This window comes from Natrix helvetica (genome assembly GCF_964273705.1).
Source record: "Natrix helvetica genome assembly, chromosome: 2".
NCBI lineage: Eukaryota > Metazoa > Chordata > Lepidosauria > Squamata > Natricidae > Natrix > Natrix helvetica.
The window spans coordinates 290,882,795-290,897,558 of record NC_138552.1 but is presented as its reverse complement, the minus strand read 5'-3'; the positions used below and the strand labels follow the sequence as shown (position 1 = coordinate 290,897,558).

The window sequence follows — 14,764 nt, the reverse complement described above, 5'->3', positions numbered from 1 at the left end:
TGGCATTCAACATTAATATTAATTCACTATTAATTGAATATTAATAAGAAATGATATCAAGTTATATTTGGGTTTGCGGAAATACCATCCCAAGGAAACATAAACTGAGATCTGAAAGAGACACCTACAATAATAGAAAAGAGAGAGAGAGAGAGGAGGAGAGAATGAAAGGACGACGGGGGAAAAGAAGAAGGAGGTAAGGAGAGGAGGATGGAAGAGAGAGAAAGAGAAGGAGAGAGGGTAGGAAGGGGAAGAAGAAGAAAGGTAAGGGAAGAAGGAAGGGGAAGGAGAGGGGGATGGAAGGGAGAGAAAGAGAAAGAGAGAGGGTAGGAAGGGGAAGAGGAAAAGGAAGAAAGGTAAGGGAAGAAGGAAGGAGAGGAGGATGGAAGGGAGAGAAAGAGAGAGGGTAGGAAGGGGAAGAGGGAGAGTAGGAGTAGGAGAAAAGTAAGGGAAGAAGGAAGGGGAAGGAGAGAAGGAAGGAAGAAAGTAGAGAAGGGAGGGAGGGAGAAAAGAAAGGGAAAAAAAGGTGGTGTTACAACAGGAGGAAGGGATGGTAAATAAAGCAACTCAAACTGTATATTATAACCTGTTAAATCAGTGGTTCCCAAAGTGGGCGGTACCGCCCCTGGGAGGCAGTGAGATGATCTAGGGGGGTGCTAAGAGGCAAGGGGGGCGGCAGGGGGGCGCTAAGAGGAAAGGGAGGTGGCAGAGGAGTGCTGGAGGTGGCCTCTTTGTTAGAATGATGTTTTTCCGCGTTTCAAGCGCTGGGTCTCGCTCCCTTCGCAAAGTCAGCGGCAGTCTGATTCTGACCTGTGAAGGCGGAAGAAAAGAGTCGGCTTGTTCATAACCCAAAGTCCAGAACCGGTATCGCCCCACCGGGCAGGGGGGGGAAGCCCCTTCCCACTAACCACGGTTCGTGTTGACCCGAGAGCCTTCCTGTGGTGCACCTGCTGCTTTGGGGGAGGATGGGAGGTTCCACGCAGGTGGTTTAAGCGAATGGTGTGGGAACGTAGCCCAGGAGGGGGGAATGAGAGATAGCGATCCGCCCTCCAAAGAACGCCCTCCCCCTCCGTGCTGGGATTTTATAGGGAAACGACGTAGGGCAGGTAAAGCTGGGTCAATAGCCCGCAGCTCCGCATTGCAGGCTTACAGAGGGGACATGGCCCACGGCTGGGTCAACAGCCCGCAGCTCCGCATCGGAGGCTTACAGAGGGAACACGGCCCAGGATTTCTCTTTGGAGGCTTGCTCGTGCGCGCACACAAACACAGAGGGAGAGAGAGGGAGAGCAAAGCTGCGTTGGGGGTGGGGGGAGGAGAGGGAAGGGAGGGGGGCAGCTTTTCTGGGCGACGTGGGAAAGAAGCACCGCCAACCCCCCTGTAGACCTGGCTGGCCTTGGCTCGTCCCCCCCATGCCCGCGGGGCTGCCCAAACGAACTCCCAGCCAGCGTCTAAGTGGCTGCGAGGACTCGCCTGGCCCCACCTGGGCAGCTCCAGGGGCTCCGCTCCAAAGCCTCGGAACCTCAGGTGATCCACGATCCCCAAAGTCTCGAAAGCTCTGTGCCTTTCAAGTGGGCGGCCGGAGCCGACACGCTCCGTGGGGGTGGTGCTCTTGGCGTGCTCTTTCACCCATGGGAAGCGCCCGCGATGGTGCCTCTCTCTCTCAGAAGCCGAGACTTTTGGCTTCTCTTTACAAAGTTTTCCGGACGCAACCTCTCTGACACCCCTCCCCCACCCCGGGAGGAGATCCCAGGAGAACCAGCTGAGTCCACTTGTTCCCACACGTCATGGGAACTCCGCCACACGTTTCAAATTTGGGGAGGGGGTGGCTCTCTGGATCAAAGCTGGAGGGCGCTAAACTCTGCCTTGATTTTCCCTCCCTGCCTGGGGTTTGCTCCTTTCTACCTTTTCTTGAAAATCCCCTCCCTCCCTCTGCTTCCTGGTCAGTGGCCCTTCCCCTCCCTCTCCCTGATTCATCCTTCTCTGAAGATTGGGGGAGGGAGGGAGGGAAGGAGGAGAAGCAAGGAAGGAGGTCAGGAGAGTCGTGGACAGCCCCCCCCCCTTTTTGTTTAAACAGCCTTGGTTTCTGGATGTGAAATTCCGCTCCCCCCCCCGCCCCACCTCCCCAGGGGAGATCCCCCTGCGAGAGGTGGGAGGAGGAGTGATGCAAGATTTGGGGCAAGAGAAGCCCATATCAAAGCAAAGGCTCATACATATGTGGGAGGGGGGAATTACCGTGGGTGGTAAGCAGCAGCAAGGTAGCTTACTACTGCTTGAACCTTCGCGGCTCTGCCTCCCTCCCAACTCCCCGCTGCATATTATTTATTATTTATTTATTTTATTAAATTTATAGATCCCCTCTGCCCCTAGGACAGACTTCTATGTCAAACCTGCTACACCAGCTCTGAACGGGAACTTTCAACATTTCCAAATTTGGAGGGGGGGCGGGGGTGGGAGAAGGAGGGAATGGAGGGGGAGGTGAGGGTCCTGGAGTTCAAAAGCCCCTCCATAACGCCTTTATTCAGATGCGCCAAAAGGATTCTGGGGGAGGGAGGCGCAGTCCCAGAAGGTAAGAATTAAGATTTTAATCTTCCAGAAACACGACTCCCAAGTTTGCTGGTCCAGTGAATTTCTCTGTGGGGCTGGGAAGATTTTGTAGAGGGGGGAGGCCCTTTAAAACCGATCCCTTTTTAAAAGGGCCCGCTCCCGACAAATCGAGTGATTCTTCGGGTGGATCTTAACAGAGTTGGAAGGGACTTCGTAGGTCATCTAGTGACTAGATATAAAGAAATCGACTCCAGATTACTGAACGTGGTGATTTAAGACTCCTGCTAAGTGACTTAAAACCAGACATTGGGAAACTGGTATCACTTCATCAAGCGCATCCATCACATTAAGAATTTACTGAACAGTGAAGTAGTTACTAAATTTTACTGAGTTTACTAAGTTACTAGTTACTAAGGTTCTTGATAAATGACTATCAGACTTTGAAAACCTGGTATCACTGGATCATGTTCAACAATTTTGTTGAATTAACATTAACTAAAAAGATTTTTAACTTGGATTTTGAATAAATGTGTAATTAATAGTTACAGTTTTGAATTTTACTGTTACTATCTTCCTACCGTTGTGCAAACCGCCCAGTCACATGATCCTCCCCAGCCACACCCACCAAGCCACGCCCACCAAGCCACGCCCACAGAACCGGTAGTAAAAAAAATTGAATTCCACCACTGGGAACTGAAAAAGTCTGGGAACCACTGTATTAAATGAAATAATAAATGTATAAGAATGATAAATATAAAGAAGAATAACAATTATGTAATGTATACTTAAAATGGCATGTAAGAGAATAAAAAAATAAAAAATTATTTGAAAAAAATTAATATTAACAAGGACTGCCCATTTTGACAGGGGTTTGCTCTCCAAGCTTCTTTCAATTTTCTTTCTGAACGTTTCGTTACCACACTAGGTAACGTCATCAGCAGGTTTGTCTTGTCCTGTTCCTCTTTAACTTATAAATGTCTCGTGTGCCTGTGTGATCAGTTGGTGGTGTGATTGGTTGTTGATTTGGAGCTATATTTAAATTCTGAGCAGCTGATTGGTTCTCTTGTGGATTGGTCATTAGAATGGTCTGGTTTGTTTACTTGTTTGTTTATTTATTTGGAAAATTTATATCGCCGCCAACTCGCACATGGCGACTCAAGGCAGCTTGCAAGGATATAAAAACAGCATATAAAAGAAATAAGAATAAAAGGAAAAAAGATAATAATAAAAATGTCAGGCCTGCAGCGATATGCATTCTCTATTGTGGGAAAATGAGAGGGGGGATTGCATGGAGTTAGATGATAGGTAGCCATAACAACATTCTTTCTAGAAAGCCAAGGTCATCCTTTGTCTTTGCACCTCTGCACCTGACTGGAACTGGATGGGTGGAACTGCCAGCATAGCAGTGGGAGATTGGACTACGTGATGGACTTGTGGATGTGGGGGCAAGATCTTGAACTTTCAACTGGGGGTGGGGAAAACCGGGAAGCTTTCAGATTTGGGTTTTCCCAGATGTGCTAACATGGCTCTCTTAATCAACTGGAAATTTGAGCAAGACTTTGCCTTGGACTCTTGATTTACTTTTGGATGCTATTTGGAACCCTGACACACAACACACATTCATACTAGCCATTTAATAGCCTCCATCCTGCTCTGGGTTCCCCAGGCCCGCTGGCAGAACCAGGTCTTCAGCGCCTTCTGGAAGAGTATTAGAGTGGGGACCATTCTAATCTCTGGGGAAATGATCTTTCTGAGAGAGGGAGCCACCACGGAAAAGGCCCTTCTTCTGGGTCCCACCAGGTGTATCTCCCTAGGGTAGTGATGGCGAATCTTTTTGGTCCTGAGTGCCCAAAGCGCGTACAACCCTGAAATGCAATGCGAGCGCTCCCTGCGCATGCATCCCCCCCCACACACATGCGCACATGTCCCTCGTATATGCACCCCGTATCTCGTTTTGGTTTCCAGGTTGGTGCAGTAAGCATTCCAGGCCCAAAATGGGCCGGGGGACTGGGGGGGGGGGCGCACGCTTCTGGACACAATTGTAAACCAATTGTCCAGAAGGTTCGTAAAAGCAGACAAAACAGTCTGAATTCCAGATTTAATCTGTCATGGATCAGAACAGCTAAAATCAATGGGGACAGGTCCATTTGCTGCTAATTGAGCAATGCTGCGCATTGATTTTAGCAAATCTGCACTCTATGGATTCAACTGATCATTCTTACTTTTGGGGTCTATAACCGTAGACCAAAATTACCCTCGGAATGATGTTCTTAACTTTCATGTTCTTCTCCGTTTTTCCCCCCCCAGGAGCTGCACATGAATTTGCCTGATATTGTAGAAGATATTCTAAAGTCACACGACACTACCAAGGTAAGAAAAGGCACATGTATCTCATTATCCCTTATGGTGTGACAATAGGTGCAGAAATAGCTTCAAGAATTTCACTGAATTTCCCTCTGAATTGGACCACGGTGAGGGTGAGCCAAGCTGCTGAGTTAACTTGTGCATGGAAGGTCTCTTTACTGTGAAATTGATTTGCATGGTATCCTTTCCAGAAAGAAGCTGAAGAGGATAAAAAGCAATAGTAGAAACTGTGAGAGTGATCTTGGAGTCCTATATTTAAATAGGAGCCAGCCGTGTGCAGCAGCTGCCAAAAAAGCCAACACAGTTCTAGGCTACATAAACAAGAGGGATAGAATCAAGATCACGTGAAGTGTTAATACCACTTTATAAGGCCTTGGTAAGGCCACACTTGGAATACTGCATTCAGTTTTGGTCGCCACGATGTAGAAAAGATGTGGAGACTCTAGAAAGAGTGCAGAGAAGAGCAACAAAGAAGATTAGGGGACTGGAAAATAAAACATATGAAGAACGGTTGCAGGAACTGGGTATGTCGAGTTTAATAGAAAGAAGGACTAGGGGAGACATGATAGCAGTCTTCCAATATCTCAGGGGTTGCCACAAAGAAGAGGGAGTCAAACTATTCTCCAAGGCACCTGAGGGTAGGACAAGAAGCAATGGGTGGAAACTAATCAAGGAGAGAAGCAACTTAGAACTGAGGAGAAATTTCCTGATAGTTAGAAGAATTAATCAGTGGAACAGAAATTGCCTCCTGAAGTTGTGAATGCTCCAACACTGAAGTCTTTAAGAAGATGTTGGATGGCCATTTGTCTGGAACGGTATAGGGTTTCCTGCCTAGGCAGGGGGTTGGACTAGAAGACCTCCAAGGTCCCTTCCAACTCTGCTATTGTATTGCATTGTAAGATGATTACCTACTGTATACGGTGGCAGAAATCCATTGAGCTAATGGATGCAATTACACTCGTCGTTTTCACCCCGTAGTAAAATTAGAGAACAGTTATTGTTAAAAATGTTTTAAAAATTGGTTCGTTCCATCTGCTAGGCTTTCGCTGTTCTACTAACATTCTCCTAAGCTCCTGAATATGAGAAAGGTTAGGAGTAGCAATGGCACAGCGGTTAGAATTCAGCATTACAGTCTAACTCTGCCCACTGTTAGGAGTTCGATCCTGACTGGCTCAAGCTTGACTCAGCCTTCCATCCTTCCAAGGTTGGTCAAATGAGGACCCAGATTATTGGAGGCCATAGGCTGACTGTAAAGCGCTTAGAGGGGCCTGTAAAGCATTGTGAAGTGATATATAACCCTAAGTGCTACTGCTATTGCTGATGGAGAGCTGACAAAATCAGAAGTGAGGAGGTGATAAGCAGTCTGGGAAAGCCAAGGGAATTTCATCAAAAGCATAAAAAAGCGAAAGTCAGAATATTTTGGACATATGATGCGACACCCAGAAAAATACACCATACTTCTCTTAATCCTCCAAGTTAAGATTGAAGGCAAATGAGATGCAAGCAGAAGAAGAACCTTAAATGGCTTCAAAATCTAAGGGACTGATTTGGACAAAACTCAACACCACTTTTTCATGCGGCGATTGATTAGAACTGGATGGCCAACATCATCGCCAACGTCCAATGACGGAGATGGCACAACAACAAGAAGATGGAGAGCTATTTAAGATATTAAAGCATCAAAACATCCCCCCCCCTTTTTTTTTTAATTCTACAATTTTTTAATTTCAGATAACAGTCAACCAGTTACTTTTGTTCGGGCTATTAAGTACCTCTAGAAAACAACCCCAAAATTTCAGCGGGGATAGTTCCCCTGAAACACATCATCATCCATCAAATCTGGTCCTGATCATAGTTCAATGGAACTTATCTTCCATTGTGACAGCCAATCTACATAAAACCTGTTCAACTGGCATTGGGTCAACTTGATTGACAGACAATAGATTTGTTAAGATAATGTGATGTGAGTAATACTTTAGCAAGCGCAGCAGAAAAATGTACAACTATTTGTCGACCTGCAATGCAAGGAGGAGAACTGATTAGATTTGTTTGAGCATCAGCATTCAACCAGGGTGGAGGTTATGTGTTTACTATTAATTCTACATCAGCAATATACCCTTTTTTCTTCTCCTTTTTGTGTCTTCTTTGCAAATCTGGTGGGTTTTTAAAAAAGTCTATATTTTGTATTTTATCTTCAGGAAATTTTTTTTAAAAAAACTTTATTTAAAAAAACCTGTTTAACTGACATGGCTTCCAGCTAGAAAAAATGTGGATGGATAGTTTCCCTGAGAAAAATCAAAATTATTGAGAGTAGTTGCAGATCTGTGATTCTCCAGGGAAATCATGACTATTAATTGATCAAAACCAGCTTCAGATCTGCAAATAGAACAGATTGATTTTTGGCCAAAGCTTTTCTTTATTTTCCTTAAAATATCCATTTCATTTTGCATGGGAGAGATGCCATGTGTATGTGAGAGAGGGGGGGTGAGAGAGGTAGAGGGGGGGAGGCAGAGGGGGAAGAGAAGAGAGGGAGAGGGGAAAGAGGGAGGGAGAGGGAGAGAGTGGGGAAGAGGGGAAAGAAAGAGAGGGGGAGATAAAGAGAGGGAGAGAATGGGAAGAGAGGTGGGAAGAAAGAGAGAGGGAAGGGATAAGAGGAGAGGGGGGGAAGAGGGGGAAAGAAGGAGAGGGAGAGATAGAGAGAGGGAGAGAATGAGAAGAGAGGTGGGAAGAAGGAGAGAGGGAAGGGATAAGAGAGGGAGATGGAGAGAAGGAGAAGAGGGAGGGAGAGGGAAAGAAAGAAGGGAAAGGGGGAGAGAGGAAAGAGGGAGGAAGAGGTGGGAAGAGGAAGAGAGGGAGATGAAGAGAGAGAATGGGAAGAGAGGTGGAAAGAAGGAGAGAGGGAAGGGATAAGAGGGAGATGGAGAGAAGGGGAAGAGAGAAGGAGATGGAAAGAGAGAGAAGGGGAGAGAGGGAGAGAGGGGGAAGAGGTGGGAAGAGGGAGTGAGGGGGGAAAGAGGGAGAGGTGGGGAGAGAGAGAGAAACCTCATTGAGCAAACCCTTTGGGGAAAAATAACCTATTGGTTTTCCTTCCTCCCCCCCCCCCCCCCTTCAGCTTGGTCATCTCACCCTTGAGGATTATCAGATCTGGAGTGTGAAGAGTGCCCTTGCCAACGAATTTCTCAACCTGCTTTTTCAGGTACGTTTCCTGCAAGCCCAAACCTCCAAGGGAAGGCAAGCCTTGGATTGACCTGCCCGCTTGGCAGTCACGGGATGCCAAATGCTGCATCAGCTCTTGTGTCACTTGCATTCCTGAAGATGTCTGGTTTTCTTGTTGTTGTTGTTTTTGGAAGTGTGAGCTTTGCTGAGATGCTTCTCTTTTGCCTGACTCATATCAGCCAAGGTGGCTGGATAGTTAAGATGGTAGACTGGAAAACAGGACATGGTGAGTTCTAGTCCTACGAAAGCCAGTTTCTGAACTTTCCGCCAGTTATTTTTCCCTTATCCCATTTCACAGGGTCGTTGTTGCAGGGAAAATAGGCAGAAGTGTTGGGTGTGTTTGCTTTTTTGAGGTAGGTAGGTAAGAGAGGGAGGGAGGCAGGGAGGGAGAGAATAACGCAAGTACTCCTTGAGTTACAAACATTTATTTAATGAGCACTCAAAATACTGATCATAACGCCCAGCATAATTAGCTCGCGTTGTGGTATTTTGCAAGACCTTCTAAAGCAAAAACGATCGTTTCATTTTGAATGAGGGGTGGGGGGGGGACAGATTCTGCAAGATGAACAAGAACGCGGAGGTGTTCCGCAGCAGAACTCTTATCTGCTCTTCAAATTGGGTTGGGCAGCCCATTTGGCAAGTAATAACCTTCTGCCCCTCGAAACGAGGTGATGCCTGTACGTGCGGAGAGCTGCAGCGTTGGATGCCAGAATTCTTAACAAACCAGGGCCAGTGTATGCATTTAGGGTACTCAATGTGGTTGGCAGGGGAACAAAGATAAGAGCCAGTGTTACAGCCAGGGCCTCTTTTTCCAGAGAAGGCTGCAGTACAGAGACATTTAGCATACCGATTAGGATGGGGAAATGAAGCCTCCTCTGAAATGAGGATTACCGTATTTTTCGGAGTATAAGACGCACCAAAGTATAAGATGCACCTAACTTTTGGGGAGGAAAACAAGGGGAAAAAATATTTGCCTCCCAGCAATTTGCCTCCTTGCAACAAACAGCAAACAATTCAGACAATATACACTGTTTGTAGTGTTACATTTCAGACTATACCTGTACCGATGCTGTTAAAATCGATGTGGCTTCCTCAAAGTATAGTTATTCTCTGCTATTTAAAAGAAGATACAATAGCACTGGGCCTCTTCAGATCAAGCATTTATTGTAAAAAGCTTCTTCATTTGGTTAAGCTGTCTAGAACAATAATAAAGCAGTCTGCAAAAAGTAAATGTAATAATTTGAACATTCTATAGGCATTTATAGTTATTGACATAGCTCCTTGCAGCAAACAGCAAACAGCCTGATTAGCACAAGAAAAAAAATCTGCTTCTGCCTCCCAGCAATTTGCCTCGTGGAGCAAACAGCAAGTTTCACTGTCAGTTTAAGCTAGCCTCCCGATCATCAGCTGTTTCAGGCTGCAGGGATTGCTATAACCTATTGCAGCATCCGCAAGCCCCATTTTCCCCGTTTGCTGCAATAAATTGCTGGGAGGCAGAGGCCAAAGGGTGGGGGACTGTGGGTGGGTGGGGCTACATTCACATCCAAATTTTCACCCTCTTTTGGGCGGCGGAGGTACATCTTATACTCCAAAAAATACGGTAGATCCTGGAAGCAGAAACTCCGGTTTGTCACAATGTCTGAATTGAATTATCGTCGATAGCTTCAGTCAGCTCTGGACAAACGTTTCCGGTGGGCTCAGTTGTTTTATCTCGAATAGGAAATGTCTTCCACAGATACTCCTTAACAATAGTTTGCCTAATGACCGTTTGAAGTTACGAGGACACTGAAAAAAGCGACTGGTGGTTGATTTTCACACTTGGGACCGTTGCAGCATCCCTGTGGTCACATGATCAAAATTCACACACTTGGCCACTGACATTTATGATAGTCACATGTTCCAAAGGTGCTTTTGGGCATTTTGCTTCTCATCCAAGAAGCTTCTTCAGCTCTGACTGGATGGTGGGGAATGGAAGGATTTATATTCCTTGCAGACAGCTGGTCATTTGCGTCCTTTTTAGAGAGTCATTGAGGCCACTTGAAGCTTCTTCAGCTCTGACTGGATGGTGGGGAATGGAAGGATTTACATTCCTTGCAGACAGATGGTCATTTGCATCCTTTAAGAGAGTCATTGAGGTCACCTGGTGGTTTACAATTTGGGATGAACACCCTTTGAATGGTGTGGGAGTAGGAATGGATTTCCGGGGGGGGGGGGGATGGCAGATTACAGGCACCAGGAGCACCACTGAGATGAGCCTGGGGACACAGATAAACCTCCAGGTGTTTCAACAACCCTCTAAAAGGATGCAAATGACCAGCTGTCTGTAAGGAATATAAATCCTTCTATTCCCCACCATCCGGTCAGAGCTGAAGAAGCTTCTTGGAGGAGAAGCGAAACGTCTTCAAAGAAATTTCTATGGAGATGCTCAGCCATTGAGGTCATGGTTCTCCCAAAGGTGCTTTTTTTTTCAAGAGGCAACTGGACTGTCTGGTTTTTCTTTGAAGATGTTTCGCTTCTCATCCAAGAAGCTTCTTCAGCTCTTCTTCAAAGGCACTTGGAGGTTTATCTGTGTCCTCAGGGTCACCTGAGCGGTGCAAATGGGTGTTGAGCCTTCTTGGAACTGCTGAAAGGACTGTGTTGTAGATTGATGGTGTCCTACAGTCCCCTCTGTTAAGAGAATGCTGTTCAGTTTTGACCTAGATGGCCCTTTGACCCCTCTTTCAAATCATTGGTCCTCTCTGTCCAAAATGTGGACTTTGCTGACTTCAGAAGAGTGGCCTTTGTCTTTTAAATGCAGGTGGACTGCTGCATCTTGCCCTGATGGGTTTGTTGTGCCATGCCTTTATGGTCCCACGGTTAAAATTCAGACGCTTGGCAACCAGCTCATACAGTATTTACGACGATTTCCCAGGGTCCCAGGGTCACATGATTGATCTTTTGCGACCTTCCTACAGGCAAAATCAATGGAGAAGCCGGGTTCACTTCACAACCATGTTACTAAATTAACAACTGCGGTGATTCACTTCACAACAGTGCAAAAAACTCACTTAACAACTGCCTTGCTTAGCAACAGCAATGTTGGGCTCAATTGTGGTTGTAAGTCGAGGGCTACCTATAGAAAGTAGATGTTCAAAGATGTCAGAGTTTGCAGTAAAAACCACATCCAGAAAGCACACAGACATAACTGATTCGGCTGGATTCATTAACTTCTTTATATACATAATAACACATGAATAAATGTACAATACCAACAACAGATTCTTCCAACGTGGTAGAGAAGAGAGATTGTTTCAGTTCAGAGTTCAGAACAGACTACATTAGTTGTCTTCAACAGACTCAGAGCTACATAGGTAAGCCAATCTCAGGCTCCGAGCTGTCTGGCATGGCTCTCAGTCACCAAATAGTTCCCATTGGCTGACCCAGTTGCCATGTCCTATTCCAGTTCATGAATATTCTGACAAAACATTATCTGACCAGGAATGATAGCTTGTTAACTTTATGTCCTTTTGTCTGACGCAAGTAAATTTTCTCACTTTCCCTTTTTCACTCCCATCTCTTTTTTTTTCTAGGTGTGCCATATAGTCTTAGGTTTAAGACCTGCCACTCCAGGAGATGAAGGGCAAATCATTAGGTATGTTTGATCTTCTGATATCCCCTTTCAAATGAATTCCAGGGACTTTTTCCTAGCTTAAAATAAGAGGTGCGTTTGGGAGCAAAGGACTTAAGCAAGGTAACTTCTTCGGTTTCCACCAATCAAGTGCTTGGTAGAAATAAGATGCATCAGGACTTAATGTGCTTTCTCCAGATTGGGACCAAGAGAAAGGGGTTCAACTTGATCAGGTGTGTCAAACTCGATTTCATTGAGTTTGACTTTTGGGGGGGTAGGGGGCATGGCCAAGGTGGGCGTGGCCAGCTTGATGTCACGTGTCAGGGACACCTGTTGTGGCCTGAATGCTCTGCCACTCAAAATGGGCTCCCACTCTCCGTTTTCGGCTGGGACGCCTCCTGCAACTCTCTGCCAGCAAAAAGAGAGCAGCGGGTTGCAGGAGGCCGTCCCAGCCAAAAACGGAGATCGGGAGCCCGTTTTCGCTGGCAGAGGCACTGCGGGCTGATCCTTCGCTGTTTCCATGGTGCCCCATGGCCAGATCTAAGCATTAAAACATTTGGTTGTAAGTTGAGGACTACCTGTATATGTGGAACACTGAATGTCTTCTCTAAAAGCCAAGTGGAGATGTCAGGAGATGTCATGGAACAAATTAGCTTTGAAATCCCTGAGGATTCCGCCCCCTCCTCTGAATTAAAGCTGAAATATTTGAATCTCATTAAAGTTCTCAACTCTGTGGCCAATCTCAACATTTAAGCATTGTAGGACCACCAAGTTGCCTTCAACCATGAGAGCCAGACACTTGAAATTGAGATTGATTGGTTTTTTTAAAAAAATGCACAAATTTTTGGGGAAATTCTTGGAAAGAAATATCAAGGGGAACTTTTAGCAAAGTCTCAGTTTCACTCAGTCTCTCCCTCTCCCTCCCTCCCTCTCTCCCTCCCTCCCTCTCTCCCTCTCTCTCTCTCTCTCTCTCTCTCTTCTCCCTTTTTTTCTTTCTCTTTCTCTCTCTTTCTCTCTCTCTTCTCGCTCTCCCTCCCTCCCTCTCTCTCACAAAGCATGATAAATGGGGATTGGAAACTGAGGTCAGAATTGAAATGAAATACACAAAGGTCAGCTAGAATTAATGCTATTGTCAAGGTTCATTTTAAAAAAATTATTTGTTAAAGGATCTAACAATGGCATTCCGGCACTACCGGGCTAATGGGCAGATACATGATTTTAAAAAAAACCTTTGTCTCCATTCCAGCCACCAACCTATTGTAATTAAAAGAGCACAATTGTCAAGAAATTCAGTCAGATTACTAGTTCCTGAACCAGGAGGAAGATTTTATCTGGCTATATATGTTAATTATCTCGTCAGTGCCGGATGCCTTTGTAATCACTATCTTGCAAATGGTCACTTTGAACAACACAAATACCACTTTCTGTACCCTATTAATTTCTCCTGATTACATTCCCTACTCTGTCTCCAAACTATAGTGATGCAGTCCTATGATTCTTGATAATATTGTTAGTTTTGATGCAATGGAATTTAGCCGGGCGAATTATATCCAGTGTGTATGTGTACAATGGTACCTTGGTGCTCAGCTGCTGTGAAACTCATCGAATTTGGCACTCAACGCATTTTGACACAAACCTTTTGTCCCCACTACTCATCGTTTGTTCAGTACTCAAGCTAGAATTTGTCAGCGTCGGCTACCTTGTGACTTGCTACATTATTCCTTATGGGAAAATAATTCCTTATTAGAAAGAGTGCAGATATCTGCAATATCTAAGGGGCTCCCACAAAGAAGAGGGGGTCAATCTATTCTCCAAAGCACCTGAAGGCAGGATAATAAGCAATGGATAGATAGTAATCAAGGAGAGAAGCAACCTAGAACCAAGGAGAAATTTCCTGATAGTGAGAACAATTAATCCATGGAACAACTTGCCTCCAGAAGTTGTGAATGCCCAAACACTGGAAGTTTTTTTAAAAAATGACAACCATTTCTTTGAAATGATATAGGGTGTCGTGCTTACGCAGGGGGGGTGGACTAGAAGACTTCCAAGGTCCCTTCCAGCTCTGTTTATTCTGTTCTATTGTTTTTGGTACTCATTGCGCCTCCTCGAACCATTTAACAATGAGTACCGAGGTACCACTGCATTTACCCGTGTAGTATGGCTGTAATATTATTACTTATCCTTTTTATTATCATCTTTACTCCTCCCTCTTGCTCCCATTATTACGATGATGTTTATCCTTATTCTGTTACTCTGAGAGCCGCTACACCAGAAACAAATTCCTGGTCTGTCTAATCACATTTGGCTACTAAAGTATTCAATTCAATATGAAAGTAATACATTTGTGTGGAAGTCGTTGATGTTGAAGAGGCTAACATGATTGCTGTTTCAGAAATCATTATTTGACAGCTTCATTCTGACAGCGGCTTGCAAATTAGTTATGAACGCCCCTAAAACTTTGTCTCCTAAAGTAAGCTTCGTCCAAGACAATCTAGAACAAGGTTCCCCAACCTTTCAGACCTCAGGGACCACTCAATTCATAATTTTAAATCCCGCGGAACATAATATGATCCACCTAATCATAATCATATTATGATTAGGTGGGTGTGGCGAACTCGATGTCATTCATGTCAAGGGCCACCTTGCCAGCCGCTACTCACCACTCCTCGCCTGCCTGCCCGCCCGGGTCCTTAGGGCCCGAACAGGAAGCCGTTGTTGGAACTAAGCAGCCACCAGGAGAAAGAGTTGGCAAAACCGCTCAGTTCAAATTGGATCTGGCCGAGAAGGAGGATCAGCAGAAACACCTCACTGAGGACTACGAGCATAGGATTTCCAAGCAGAAGGAAAAGATGCGGGAGTGCAAGGCCAGGTACCGGCCTCTGGAGGGTCAGCGGGCTGAAATGGTCAGTCAATTTCAGGCCATGATGTAGTCCCACTGGAACGAGACCCTCCGGCTCTTTGCCACCAGCGGCTCTTCCCTCCAGCCTTTGCCCAAAGCCCCACACCAGGAGGCTGAAGCAGACCCCAAGTCAG

The 14,764-nt window shown here is 45.6% G+C and overlaps 1 protein-coding gene across 9 annotated transcripts in view; it reads left to right on the top strand.

The window, feature by feature from the left end:
* Window positions 1-14,764, top strand: part of USP32 (ubiquitin specific peptidase 32) — a 228,881-nt gene that overhangs the window by 145,994 nt on the left and 68,123 nt on the right. For all 9 annotated transcript variants that reach the window (XM_081945370.1, XM_081945367.1, XM_081945371.1 and 6 more), the window contains exons 9-11: window positions 4,852-4,914; window positions 8,021-8,104; window positions 11,694-11,755. In XM_081945370.1, coding sequence (XP_081801496.1) covers window positions 4,852-4,914; window positions 8,021-8,104; window positions 11,694-11,755 — 209 coding nt within the window. The remainder of the gene's footprint in view (window positions 1-4,851; window positions 4,915-8,020; window positions 8,105-11,693; window positions 11,756-14,764) is intronic.